The following is a 14,843-nucleotide window of genomic DNA, read 5'->3' as shown; positions in this document are numbered from 1 at the left end:
TGCCTTATTGCTATTATAAACTAGTTACCAATGTAATTAGAGCAGTAAAAATACATGTTTTGTCATACCTGTAGTATATGGTCTGATATACAACGACTGTCAGAATTTAGGGTTCGAACCACCCAGTTTATAATGTGGTATAATGTAGTCTTTACGTTGTATGCTGTGGTATAATGCTTGTCTTTAGGTTGTATACTACGTTATAACGCTTGTCTTTACGTTGTATACTGTGGTATAATGCTTGTCTTTAGGTTGGATACTACATTATAATGCTTGTCTTTAGGTTGTATACTGTGGTATAACGCTTGTCTTTACGTTGTATACTGTGGTATAATGCTTGTCTTTACAATGTATACTGTGGTATAATGCTTGCTCCCTTGGCAGACCATGAAACACAATTAACCTAGAAATATGATTCCTGACTGCTGAGGAGCTGCCTACGCCTTGCTTCCTGTCTACACGAGGTGTGACTGTATTAAGTAGAGAAAACAAAGCGGTGAAGAAGTCACAGAGGAAAGTACAGTGTTTCTAGGTTAGCTTCTAAGGGACAATATACTCCAAAATGAAATGTGAGCGGATGTTTTTTAAACCTCAAAGGTAGTCTTATGTCAAGACAAATCCATGTCCCACGCCATCGGCTGTGAAGAACCACAACTTGGTTTTGGAGTGTGGTGTCCCTTTAATGCTCTCTGAAGTAGTGCACTGCTTACCAGGATCATTGTGTGAGTGGGGCACAACAAAGACTTGCAGTGGCTCGCTGTCCCATTCATTCTCCCGGTAGGTGATGTCAAATCCTTGTTTCCACACTCCCCCATCAGGATTGTCAAAGGTCAGAAGGTCATAAACATCCAGCAACTGAAAAAGACACACAAAAAACAAACACTCCAACCCCTGTTTCTGTTTTCTCCCCTGAGAAAAATAGTGGGATATTCTTTGAGGTAAACGACTACCGTGAAGAAGGTATGTTTCACCTGTTTATTGTCAACAATGTATGATTAGTAGTATTGAAAGTATTGAACAATATGGCCACAAATAGTCTTGTGTCACTGGTTTGCAGCAAAGCGTCACTTTATTAGGCAATGTTGCCTACTCTAGAATGTGTTCTAAGGAAGTTTAATGTATTTGCTTCAGCTTCAGTTTTGTGTTCACTTTATGTGAACAGCAGTCAAATTAAGTGCCCTACTCCACCACAGTGGAAAGAAAGAAAAGAAAACAACGCATCTGTCCCTGGAAATCGGTGTATGATAACATTCACATCTGTGATATCGGCAGGTCAGAAGAATGCAAACGAGAGATGGAACTTCTAATGCAACAGAGGCTGCTTGGGGTTTCTCTGGGACTCGCGCCAACTTAAATATCTGTCTTTGTTTTACGGCCAAATAAAATAACTGAATAATTGGAATGTGATACCGAGAGGACAAGATGATAAAATGTGTTGTCTGTCATGGGTTTATATGTCCAGTATGGAATGGTACAAGAACCCTTACTAAAGCCATGGTTTTAATAACAGGAACATGAAACGCAGGAAATAGCTTGTTATCATGATTGGTGTCAAGAAGAAACATGATGACACACAGTGCATTCGGAAAGTATGCAGACCCCTTGACTTTTTCCACATTTTGTTATGTTACAGCCTGATTCTAAAAATATATATATATTGAATAATCGTCAACAATCTACACACAATACCCCATAACGACAAAAGTGGAAAAGGGTTTGTAGACGTTTTTGCACAATTATTAAAAATGAAAAACATAACCTACGTTATTTATATAAGCATTCAGACCCTTTGCTATGAGACTCGAAATTGACCTCAGGTGCATCCTGTTTCCATTGATCATCCTTGAAATGTTTCTACAACTTGATTGGAGTTCACCTGTGGTAAATTTAATTGATTGGACATGATTTGGAAAGGCACACACCTGTCTATATAAGGTCCCACAATTGACAGTGCATGTCAGAGCAAAAACCAAGCCATAATGTCGAAGGAAATGTCCGTAGAGCTCTGAGACAGGATTGTGTTGAGGCACAGATCTGGGGAAGGGTACCAAAACATTTATGCAGCATTGAAGGTCCCCAAGAACACAGTGGCCTCCATCATTCTTAAATTGAATAACTTTGGAACTACCAAGACTCTTCCTAGAGCTGGCCACCCGGCCAAACTGAGCAATCGGGGGAGAAGGGCCTTGGTCAGGGAGGAGACCAAGAACCCGATGGTCACTCTGACAGAGCTCCAGAGTTCATCTGTGGAGATGGGAGAATCTTCCAGAAGGACAATCATCTCTGCAGCACTCCACTAATCAGGCCTTTATGGTAAAGTGATCAGACGGAAGCCACTCCTCAGTAAAAGGCACATGACAGCCCACTTGGAGTCTGCCAAAAGGCACCAAAATGACTCAGACCATGAGAAACAATATTCTCTGGTCTGATGAAACCAAGATTGAACTCTTTGGCCTGAATGCCAAGCAGCACATCTGGAGGAAACCTGGCACCATCCCTATGTGAAGCATGTTGGTGGCAGCATCATGCTGTTGGGATGTCTTTCAGCGGCATGGACTGGGAGACTAGTCAGGACCGAGGGAAAGATGAACGGAGCAAAGTGCAGAGAGATCCTTGATGAAACCTGCTCCAGAGTGCTCAGTTCGCCATCCAACAGGACAACAACCCATAAGCACACAGTCAAGACAATGCAGGAGTGCCTTCGGGACAAGTCTCTGAATGTCCTCGAGCGGCCCCGCCAGAGCCTGGACTTGAACCCGATCAAACATCTCTGGAGAGACCTGAAACAATCTGTGCAGCGACGCTCCCCATACAACCTGACAGAGCTTTAGAGGATCTGCAGAGAAGAATGGGAGAAACTCCACAACTACAAGTGTGCCAAGTTTGTATCGTCATACCCAAGAAGACTCGAGGCTGTTATCGCTGTCAATGGTGCATCAACAAAGTACTGAGTAAAGGGTCTGAATTCTTAGAATTGAAGTCGGAAGTTTACATACACCTTAGCCAAATACATTTAAACTCAGTTTTTCACAATTCCTGACAATTAAAAAAAATCCCTGTCTTAGGTCACTTAGGATCACCACTTTATTTTAAGAATGTGAAATGTCAGAATAACAGTAGAAAGAATTATTTATTTCAGCTTTTATTTCTTTCATCACATTCCAAGTGGGTCAGAAGTTTATGTACACTCAATTTGTATTTGGTAGCATTGCCTTTAAATTGTTTAACTTGGGTCAAATGTTTTGGGTAGCCTTCCACAAGCGTCCCACAATAAGTTGGGTGAATTTTGGCCCATTCCTCCTGACAGAGCTGGGTTAACAGAGTCAGGTTTGTAGGCCTCCTTGCTCGAAACGATTTTTCAGTTCTGCCCACAAATTTTCTATAGGCTTGAGGTCAGGGCTTTGTGATGGCCACTCCAATACCTTGACTTTGTTATCTTTAAGACATTTTGCCACAACTTTAGAAGTATGCCTGGGGTCATTATTCACTTGGAGGACCCATTTGCGATCAAGCTTCCTGACTGACGGATGTTTCCTGACTGATGTCTTGAGATGATGCTTCAATATATCCACATCATTTTCCTCCCTCATGATGTCATCTATTTTGTGAAGTGCACCAGTCCCTCCTGCAGCAAAGCACCCCCACAACATGATGCTGCCACCCCTGTGCTTTACGGTTGGGATGGTGTTCTTCGGCTTGCAAGTATCCCCATTTTTCCTCCAAACATAATGATGGTCATTATGGCCAAACAGTTCTATTTTTGTTTAATCAGACCAGAGGACATTTCTCCAAAAAGTACGATCTTTGTCCCCATGTGCAGTTGCAAACCGTAGTCTGGCTTTTTTATGGCGTTATTGGAGCAGTGGCTTCTTCCTTGCTGAACGGCCTTTCAGGTTATGTCGATATAGGACTCGTTTTACTGTGGATATAGATACCCATTTCCTCCAGCATCTTCATAAGGTCCTTTGCTGTTGTTCTGGGATTGATTTGCACTTTTTGCACCAAAGTACGTTCATCTCTAGGTGACAGAACGTGTCTCCTTCCTGAGCGGTATGATGGCTGCGTGGTCCCATGGTGTTTATACTTGCGTACTATTGTTTGTACAGATGAACGTGGTACCTTCAGGCGTTTGGAAATTGCTCTCAGGGGTGAATCAGACTTGTGGAGGTCTACCATTTTTTTTCTGAGGTCTTGGCTGATTTCTTTTGATTTTCCCATGATGTCAAGCAAAGAGGCACTGAGTTTGAAGGTAGGTCTTGAAATACATCGGGGTGGCAGGGTAGCCTAGTGGTTAGAGTGTTGGACTAGTAACCAGAAGGTTGCAAGTTCAAACCCCCGAGCTGACAAAGTACAAAGCTGACATTCTGCCCCTGAATAGGCAGTTAGCCTAGGAACAGAGAGTTGTCATTGAAAATAAGAATTTGTTCTTAACTGACTTGCCTAGTTAAATAAAGGTAAAATAAGTAAACATCCACTGTTACACCTCAAATGATGTCAATTAGCCTATCAGAAGCTTCAAATGACATAATTTTCTGGAATTTTCCAAGCTGTTTAAAGGCACAGTCAGCTTAGAGTATGTAAACTTCTGACCCATTGGAATTGTGATATAATGATTTATAAGTGAAATAATCTGTCCGTAAACAATTTTTGGAAAAATTACTTGTGTTGTGCACAAAGTAGATGTCCTGACCGACTTGCCAAAACTATAGTTTGTTAACAAGAAATTTGTGAAGTGGTTGAAAAAAGTTTTAATGACTCCAACCTAAGTGTATGTATACTTCCGACTTCAACTGTATGTAAATGTGATACTTCAGTTTGAATTTTTAATAAACGTACAAAAATGTCTAAAAACCTGTTTTGGCTTTGTCATTATGGGGTATTGTGTGTAGATGGATGAGGGGGGGAAATAACTATTTAATATATTTTAGAATAAGGCTGTAAAGTAACAAAATGTGGAAAAAGTCAAGAGGTCTGAATACTTTCCGAATGCTCCTTCTCTGGTTCAGGCTGTTGAAGAGCTCCAGACTGCTTTTCAGTCATTGCAGGCCTCCCTTTATGGTCTCAAACTGGTCTTGAATATACAAAAAACTAAATTCATGACCTTTACCAGAGCTAGAACTCTGCCAGAGAACGTTAGCATTGTCACATCAGGTGGCTAATTCATAGAAAAAGTGTCATCCTACAAATACCTAGGTTTTTGGTTGGATAACAAGTTGTCCTTTAAAGTTCATGTGAATAATCTTGAGACAAAGCTTAAATTGAAATTGGGTTTTTATTTTCGTAATAAGGCTTGCTTCCAGCTTACGGCTAGAAAAAAAGCTTGTTCAGGCCACTTTTCTCTCTGTAATTGATTATGGTGACTTGTTAAATACGCATGCAACCTCCTCCGTCTTACAGAGACTGGACTCTGTTATCATGCATCCATTCGCTTTATTACAAATGCCAAGTCACTCACCCACCATTGCACCGTGTACCAAATGGAAGGTTGGACCTCACTTTATATCCGCAGAAAGATACATTTGTATGTGTTCATCTACAAAACCCTTTTGGGTAAACTCCCTCTTTACCTGTGTAGTCTGGTCTGCTTTTATTTTTATTTTATTTTATTTTGCCTTTAATTAACCAGGTAGGCCAGTTGAGAACATGTTCTCATATACAACTGCCAAGATAAAGCAAAGCAGTGCGACAAAAAACAACAACACAGAGTTACACATGGGATAAACAAACGTACCGTCAATAACACAATAGAAATATCTGTATACAGTGTGAACAAATGAAGTAAGGAGGTAAGGCAATAAATATGCCAATAGTGGCAAAGTAATTACAGTGCCTTGCGAAAGTATTCGGCCCCCTTGAACTTTGCGACCTTTTGCCACATTTCAGGCTTCAAACATAAAGATATAAAACTGTATTTTTTTGTGAAGAATCAACAACAAGTGGGACACAATCATGAAGTGGAACGACATTTATTGAATATTTCAAACTTTTTTAACAAATCAAAAACTGAAAAATTGGGCGTGCAAAATTATTCAGCCCCTTTACTTTCAGTGCAGCAAACTCTCTCCAGAAGTTCAGTGAGGATCTCTGAATGATCCAATGTTGACCTAAATGACTAATGATGATAAATACAATCCACCTGTGTGTAATCAAGTCTCCGTATAAATGCACCTGCACTGTGATAGTCTCAGAGGTCCGTTAAAAGCACAGAGAGCATCATAAAGAACAAGGAACACACCAGGCAGGTCCGAGATACTGTTGTGAAGAAGTTTAAAGCCGGCTTTGGATACAAAAAGATTTCCCAAGCTTTAAACATCCCAAGGAGCACTGTGCAAGCGATAATATTGAAATGGAAGGAGTATCAGACCACTGCAAATCTACCAAGACCTGGCCGTCCCTCTAAACTTTTAGCTCATACAAGGAGAAGACTGATCAGAGATGCAGCCAAGAGGCCCATGATCACTCTGGATGAACTGCAGAGATCTACAGCTGAGGTGGGAGACTCTGTCCATAGAGACACACCAAACATGTGGAAGAAGGTGCTCTGGTCAGATGAAACCAAAATTGAACTTTTTGGCAACAATGCAAAACGTTATGTTTGGCGTAAAAGCAACACAGCTGAACACACCATCCCCACTGTCAAACATGGTGGTGGCAGCATCATGGTTTGGGCCTGCTTTTCTTCAGCAGGGACAGGGAAGATGGTTAAAATTGATGGGAAGATGGATGGAGCCAAATACAGGACCATTCTGGAAGAAAACCTGATGGAGTCTGCAAAAGACCTGAGACTGGGACGGAGATTTGTCTTCCAACAAGACAATGATCCATAACATAAAGCAAAATCTACAATGGAATGGTTCAAAAATAAACATATCCAGGTGTTAGAATGGCCAAGTCAAAGTCCAGACCTGAATCCAATCGAGAATCTGTGGAAAGAACTGAAAACTGCTGTTCACAAATGCTCTCCATCCAACCTCACTGAGCTCTAGCTGTTTTGCAAGGAGGAATGGGAAAAAATGTCAGTCTCTCGATGTGCAAAACTGATAGAGACATACCCCAAGCGACTTACAGCTGTAATCGCAGCAAAAGGTGGCGCTACAAAGTATTAACTTAAGGGGGCTGAATAATTTTGCACGCCCAATTTTTCAGTTTTTGATTTGTTAAAAAAGTTTGAAATATCCAATAATTGTCGTTCCACTTCATGATTGTGTCCCACTTGTTGTTGATTCTTCACAAAAAAATACAGTTTTATATCTTTATGTTTGAAGCCTGAAATGTGGCAAAAGGTCGCAAAGTTCAAGGGGGCCGAATACTTTCGCAAGGCACTGTACAATTTAGCAATTTACACTGGAGTGATGTATGTGCAGGTGAGGATGTGCAAGTAGAAATACTGGTGTGCAAAAGAGCAGAAAAACAAAAACAAATATGGGGATGAGGTAGGTAGTTGGTTGGGTGGGCTATTTACAGATGGGCTGTGTACAGCTGCAGCGATCGGTAAGCTGCTCAGACAGCTGATGCTTAAAGTTAGTGAGGGAGATATAAGTCTCCAACTTCAGTGAATTTTGCAATTCGTTCCAGTCATTGGCAGCAGAGAACTGGAAGGAAAGGCGGCCAAAGGGAGTGTTGGCATTGGGGATGACCAGTGAGATATACCTGCTGGATCACGTGCTACGGGTGGGTGTTGCTATGGTGACCAGTGAGCTGAGATAAGGAGGAGCTTTACCTAGCAAAGACTTATAGATGACTTGGAGCCAGTGGGTTTGGTGACATATGTAGCGAGAACCAGCCAACGAGAGCATACAGGTCGCAGTGGTGGGAAGTATATGGGGCTTTGGTGACAAAATGGATGGCACTGTGATAGACTGCATCCAATTTGCTGAGTAGAGTGTTGGAGGCTATTTTGTAAATGACATCGCCAAAGTCAAGGATCGGTAGGATAGTCAGTTTTACGAGGGTATGTTTGGCAGCATGAGTGAAGTAGGCTTTGTTGCGAAATAGGAAGCTGATTCTAGATTTAACTTTGGATTGGAGATGCTTAATGTGAGTCTGGAAGGAGAGTTTACAGTCTAGCCAGACACCTAGGTATTTATAGTTGTCCACAGATTCTAAGTCATAACCGTCCAGAGTAGTGATGCTAGACGGCCGGGCAGGTGCGGGCAGCGATCGGTTAAAGAGCATGCAATTCGTTTTACTTGCATTTTAAGAGCAGTTGGAGGCCACGGAAGGAGTGTTGTATGGCGTTGAAGCTCGTTTTGAGGTTTGTTAACACAGTGTCCAAAGATGGACCAGATGTATTCAGAATGGAGTCGTCTGCGTAGAGGTGGATCAAAGAGTCACCACCAGCAGTTACCGTACCCGGTCTGCTAGGTGGTTGCTACTTAAAGTCCCCAGGACATTCACAGTATTAGGCAAGACTGCCTTCTCTTCTTGTGCACCAGACGCATGGAATCATCTACAATCCATGCTTCATCTAGATATGTTAGTGCCCCTGAATGAATTTAATATATTGATGGGAGACTCTGTTACGAAGGAGTGTAAATGCTTTTTTTTAGGCTGGATCATGTTGTGTTGTATTGTTGTATGTTTTAATGATGAAATCTATTGATTGTTGCTGCCTTCTTGGCCAGGTCTCCCTTGAAAAAGAGACTCTGGGTCTCAATGGGCTTTTCTTAGTTAAATAAAGGTCAAATCGGGGCGTTGGACTAGTAACTGAAAGGTTGCAAGTTCGAATCCCCGAGCTGACAAGGTACAAATCTGTCGTTCTGCCCCTGAACAGGCAGTTAACCCACTGTTCCTAGGCCGTCATTGAAAAGAAGAATTTGTTCTTAACTGACTTGCCTAGTAAAATAAAGGTAAAATTTAAAAAAAAAATAAAACATGTAAAATATACACACACGGTGGCTATATACACTCATTCTGTCTATTTAAGCACAGGGGTGGCAGGTTTCTTTTTAATCCGTAACATTCTTGAGTATTGACTGACATAATTGTACCTAAAGGTACAATTATTCCATTCTCTACTGAAAGAAACCTGTATTTCAAGTTAAACTGCAGTCTCCTCCTCAACACTAGCTGCCCTCTTACATGTTACATGCATTTTTTTTGTGTATCCTATTTGTGAGATGTTTTACTAGGGTTGGGATGTATCCAGATGTCACAGCATTTCTGTACAATACCAATGTGTACTGTATTACCAGAAGTGCACACTGCTATCCAGAGCAAATTATAGTATCAATTAGGGTTAAGTGCCTTGCTCAAGGGCACATCCACAGATTATTCACCTAGACGGCTCAGGGATTTGAACCATTGACCTTTCGGTTACTGGCCCAACGCTCTTAACCGCTAGACTACCTGACACACAAAACAATTTTAGGTAACAGGGATCTTGATCCAGGAGGGGATTGAATGTCTCTGCTGTAACCAAGAAGCTTGATCTTGACATCTAGCCACTTACCTAGCAAGTTAGCAAACCAAATGCATAGCTGGCTAGAGCCCTGAGCTGGATATAATAGATTTTACACAGCTTAGATTTCTGATAGTTATACTTAAAGACACACTATGCATAAATTGTTCCGCCATTTCCTGGTTGCTAAAATTGAAATAGTTCCCCAAATTTCAGTTTGTGACAAAACAAGCAGTCATTGTACCATCTAAACCACTGTCAAATATCTTTTCCATAACTAAAAATATTGTATTTTCAGCTGTTTGAAGGTGGTGTACAAAACCAACAGCAAAAGACACAAAAGCAAAACTTAAGAACAGGAAGCATAGAACAGATCTACCACTTCTTAGACTTGCTTTCAATGAGACTGAAATATCTATGACTCACATTTCTATGTGAATTTGGTCGGGCCATTCAAAACATGACATATCGTAGCTTTAACTCATAGTTAGTTATAGGCAGTGGCATAGCACGCACCCCACATGCTCATGATATAGGTGCTGAGCAATTAAACAACATTTTGGTAATTATTTCGTTTTTAAGCAACTAATTGACCAATGTTGGTTCCATTATTTTAATTCCATTTAATGTTTTATTTTATTTTGCTCAAATACATAGTTTCTCTAGAGGTAAATCAGATCAAGCCCAAACTATGTGAGGTAGTAGGGAGTTTTAGTTTCCAAGAGGCCAATCTTCTACATGGTTTATCGCAGAAAACATGGCAATTAACTACAATGACCATAATCCATTGCGTGCCTACTTGTCTGGTGTGTTTCTTTTACGCCTGCTGCAATAGGTTAGTGTGGGGCAGACATGGCGTGGGAGACAAAATAATACACGATCGAGAGGGATAGAGAGCAGTTGCAGTTCCTGAAAATACATGAGCTAAGTGATTGATAGTTGGTGTTCAGCAGTCATAAAAGTAAACATTATTTACTTTGAAGAACTACTAAAATTGTGATTTTGTCAGACAGCATAGGCAGCAGCTCTACAGAGATGAGATGATGACTTGCACAACAACTGAAATATTTTAAAGTAAAGTCATGTGAATAAATGATGGTTAATAAGTGATAAGCAGTAATGGACAGTCACTACCATCATGGGACTTTTATTCATTGTTTTATTCTGTGTTGTTAAAGCATTCAACCCACGTATTGTATTTAATATTTATAAAATAATAAAAACCGAAAAAGTTTATATTTTTTTTAGAATCGGACCGAAACCAAACCAACCTCAAAAAGCACTAATCACTCAGCACTATCATGTTATTAATTATGAAAAATATTCATGACACATAGTGTAATGGTTTTTACATTTGTCCTTCATTTTAACACCATAGTCACGTCACACTGTAACAAGGATTTTCCCCATGGCTATTGCAAGGCTTCATATTTCACACTGATGGTAGGAGCAATTCAGCGTGGTAATGAGACCACGATGATGTCTCTCCGTATAACAAATTAATCTTATCAAATTAGGTTAGAGTTCAGTAAAAATAACACTGGCAGTTATAACGCTGTCCATTGAAGTTTTGTCCACTTCAAACGTTCACTGGAGGATGCTTTACAGCTCAAATTGATGTTCAAGCCTACAACAGCATTGCATCTACAAATACCTGAGCTGTTTCTGATTTTCTATAAAAGTCTTACCTGCACCCCCCCATCTGCTGGCTCAGAGAACTCCCTTGCTGCAAACTGACAGTCTTGGGAGTCAATAGGGAGGACCAGTGGAGGTGAAGCCAGCAGTTCTGGGTAGGGTCCTTGGCTCATGTTCCCTCCACCAGGAACCCCATCCTTGACCGACTCCTTCAGGTTGATCACAGAGTCCCTGATGTTGGTTATGATCTCGTTGTTCTCTGCCAGTAGTCTTTCCAAGCGGTCAATCTTGCCCTGCAGGATTGACAACTGGCCCTGGTCAAGGAAAATAAGGGATGGAGGAAAACAAGTTCACTGGCTTTATACAATACAGTATGCATCTAATTATTATGCAATAACCGTTGATAAATGAGTTATGACAGTCAATTGACAGTCAATAAACTAATTATAAACCCTTAATAAAAGTAACCTTATTATACTGTTACCAAAACGAGGACCTATGGGTATGTCCTCCATGGTGACAAATATAGCATACTATATTACACACAAATCCAAAGTGTCAACGCATATATAGGGTTAATTGTTAACCCCTCAATGAAAGGAAGTGGAAATGACGAATAAAGAGATAACAAGAGGTCAGTCACCTTCTTGTTGCACAAACATGTCCACTTTTACCAGTTTCACTTAGTCTCGATATCCCATACCTTGGGCAATAGCACTAGGCGCAAAATAGGTGTATAATAAGAGGGTGTAGGTTATGCTGGAACATTGTTATTGTGGGAGGCAACCCGATTGCCTAGAAATACACAACCCCACGATATCAAAATCTCAAAATGAAAATGGCCCTAGGATTTCCAAGAAAAGTCATACACTTGTGTTTATTGGAACCATTTCTGTTTCAAGACGATAACTATATCATGGCTACAGTTGCAAATGTGTTTCCTGTCGGGAAGCGAAAACTGTTAAACATTGTCTACATTGTTGGTACATTGTAACAATGAAAAAACTACTAGTTGGCCTACTAACCGTGACCATGCCTACAGCAGCCAATCAACACCAGTTATCTACACAGTAGCAGTTGATACGATTTTGAGGAAATAGGCTACTTTACAAATTCATTAATATTTGTGCAACTATGTAAAAACAAGGTTCATCATAAGTCAGACTTACATTTTGCAATCTATCCCCACCGTTGTTTGGACTTTTGGTATTGTCTAATTGCAGGTGATCCAGCATCAGGTACAATGAGAAGACCACTACACAAAATATGGCACTGCCAAAAACAGTGACTTGCCGATTGAGCCTTATCATCATTTACAATCGATACTGCCAGATGAATCGAAGTTGATCGCATTGAGTGACAGCAATAACCTATAGTCATGTAAATGCCCCTCTGCGAATGGTCGATGTCTTGACTCCGCGGCGAGGATCGGAAAATGTCTATGCTATTCCTAAAACTCTTTTATAAAATAGTAATACATTCTGCTTTAATGTGTTACGACGGAACTTACATAATTGTTGACATTCCCTCCTATTTACAATAAACTTTAAAAAGCTGGATCTGTCACCCAAAGGTAGCTTGAACCACAGACTGCGTCGTCAGTCGCAAAGTTTTAGTGTGAAAGATTAGTGTGATTCAGCAGATCGACCCCGTCTCCTTCCTGTATTTGTTTTCTGTTCAAATTAAGCGAGGAAGTGAAAAGCATATGGTATGAACGTGCGCCGCCTACCGACTCACAACTTTAATTTGTGGCGCACAGGTAAACTCGTGCGTTACTGCGTTTTTAGTCTAGCGCACAATGCGTAAACGTTTCCATCTCCATCGTTTTGCGATCATTGCCCTTATCCCACTGTAGTATCTTCCAGAAAACACGCCTCCAATGATTCATTTGTGATGCCACAACTTGGTCATTAACTCCAGAAAACACCAGAGACCTCATGAAAACAGCTGCATGGGCATGTTCAGCGCGCGCCACTGATGATTCCAGGCTGTCCAAATGCCAGCTTCTACTTGATCGCGTTTATATTTTCAACATTTGGAATAGAAAAAGAGAGAAAGATGTGACGCTATTTCATTGCAAATGTCAACAGCATCTGCGGAAATAGACAAGCCACCGACAAAAAAAAATAATTTCTTACTCCATTCTGATTGTAAGATTGAGATAAGCAAATAAAATTGAAAACGCCACACATTTCACTCAGCATTAATCGATTGAGTAAAGCGAGAGGAACGTGCAATTCTTTGCGTTACAAGTTTCCTTTGTGAATGTAATCTCACAGCTGAGAAACGTCTCCCTTCTCTCTCTCCGGGCCATAGTAGTAGCCCAGTAGGGCACAGGAGAACCGAAACTTGCATACGCCTCCTCTGACATCATTTGGTGACGAAAAATATAATTTGGATCAAATTTAACAGGTACAAAAAGATATGGATAGATTAATGGGGTAATTCGGAGTGTAAATTATCAACTATTTATATTAGGCTAATACTACTACTAATACTATTATTAATACAACTACTAGTATTAATAATAATATACATACTTGTTTTTTAAAGAAATGTAATTATATCATCAAGATCAAATCATCTAGATTTGTCAGTCAATCATTTATTCGTTTAAATAACTTAATGAATTTTGCTGCAATGTCAGATTACATTCACAAAGGAAACTTGTAACGCAAAGAATTGCACGTTCCTCTCGCTTTACTCAATCGATTAACGCTGCAATGTCGGATTTTTTTGTAAAGCGAGCTTCTAGGATCCCCATCCCTTGTTTGGCTTGGAACTCAAGCTGAGTTGGGAACAGATTTCTATGCAACCTCTTTAGCCTTCATTCATCCACCTTGGCCCCCACACCGGCCCATTTTTTCCCCCTTGAGGCTCCCATTATTAGCCAGCTCATTCCCACCCCCATAAAAAAAGTTGACACTATCTAAACATTTTGAGATAAGTAAGTCCAAATTTCGAGATAGTATATCAGAATGTTTGGATAGTATGTAAAAAAAATAAAAAAATGTTGTATCAAATTGTATCAATTTTCTTTAGATACTATCTAAAAAATGTTATTGAGCATTCGGAATTGTACATAACTGCCTGTTCAGGGATAGAACAACAGATTTGTAGCTTGTCAGCTCGGGGGTTTGAACTTACAACCTTCCGGTTACTAGTCCAACGCTCTAACCACTAGGCTACCCTGCCGCCCCGATGTATTTCAGTTTTGTTGTTGTCTGGAAAATATTGTATATCTAATAAGTATCACGCAAACTCATTCATAGATTCTACCCTGTAAAGACCTTTATTATACATAGATTTAAAATAGCTATTGATAACAAATGTGTATTTTGTGGTTGTGACCCAGAAACTCTTGACCATTTATTTTGGGACTGTTCTTATGTCAGAAGATTTTGGAGTGAGTTAGAAGATTTGATTTGAAAAGAAACAACTATTAATGGTAATCTGAGAGACTCTGATATTATGCTTTATTTTTATCCAAATGATATGGACCCTGACTTAACTTTCATGGTTAATTTGTTTATCTTTCATGGAAGATTCTTTATCCATAAAATGAAGTGGGCAGAGAACAAACCCCTTTTCACATTATTTAAGATAAAATGTAAATATTATTTTGAAATGATCAGTAAATGTAAAAACAAAAAAGCAATACGCACCCACCATAAAAGTATTTAACAAATTGAAAATGAATCTTGATATGTAATACCCCTCCTGTCTGTTAGGTTTATGTACTCTTGTTTGTATATTTCAGTTTTTTGTATTTATTGTGTTCATAATAAAAATAATATATATTTAAAAA

At 39.9% G+C, this 14,843-nt stretch overlaps 1 protein-coding gene across 3 annotated transcripts in view; it reads right to left on the bottom strand.

Moving 5' to 3' along the window:
* The window catches only part of LOC110523878 (alpha-mannosidase 2), a 78,045-nt gene that overhangs the window by 60,059 nt on the left and 3,143 nt on the right, over positions 1-14,843 (bottom strand). Inside the window, exons 1-3 of one of the 3 annotated variants that reach the window (XM_036977591.1) lie at positions 12,205-13,340; positions 11,089-11,349; positions 711-855 (exon numbers count right to left, since the gene is read on the bottom strand). In XM_036977591.1, the coding sequence (XP_036833486.1) occupies positions 711-855; positions 11,089-11,349; positions 12,205-12,348 (550 nt within the window). In that variant the 5' untranslated portion in view covers positions 12,349-13,340. Of the gene's footprint in view, positions 1-710; positions 856-11,088; positions 11,350-12,204; positions 13,341-14,843 lie in introns of those variants that run through there. The other 2 variants (XM_036977592.1, XM_036977593.1) reach the window with 2 other exon arrangements.

The sequence above is a fragment of the Oncorhynchus mykiss genome, chromosome 5, assembly GCF_013265735.2.
Source record: "Oncorhynchus mykiss isolate Arlee chromosome 5, USDA_OmykA_1.1, whole genome shotgun sequence".
NCBI classification, from domain to species: domain Eukaryota; kingdom Metazoa; phylum Chordata; class Actinopteri; order Salmoniformes; family Salmonidae; genus Oncorhynchus; species Oncorhynchus mykiss.
The sequence above is the reverse complement of the archived record's forward strand: the minus strand, read 5'-3'. Positions and strand labels throughout refer to the sequence as shown.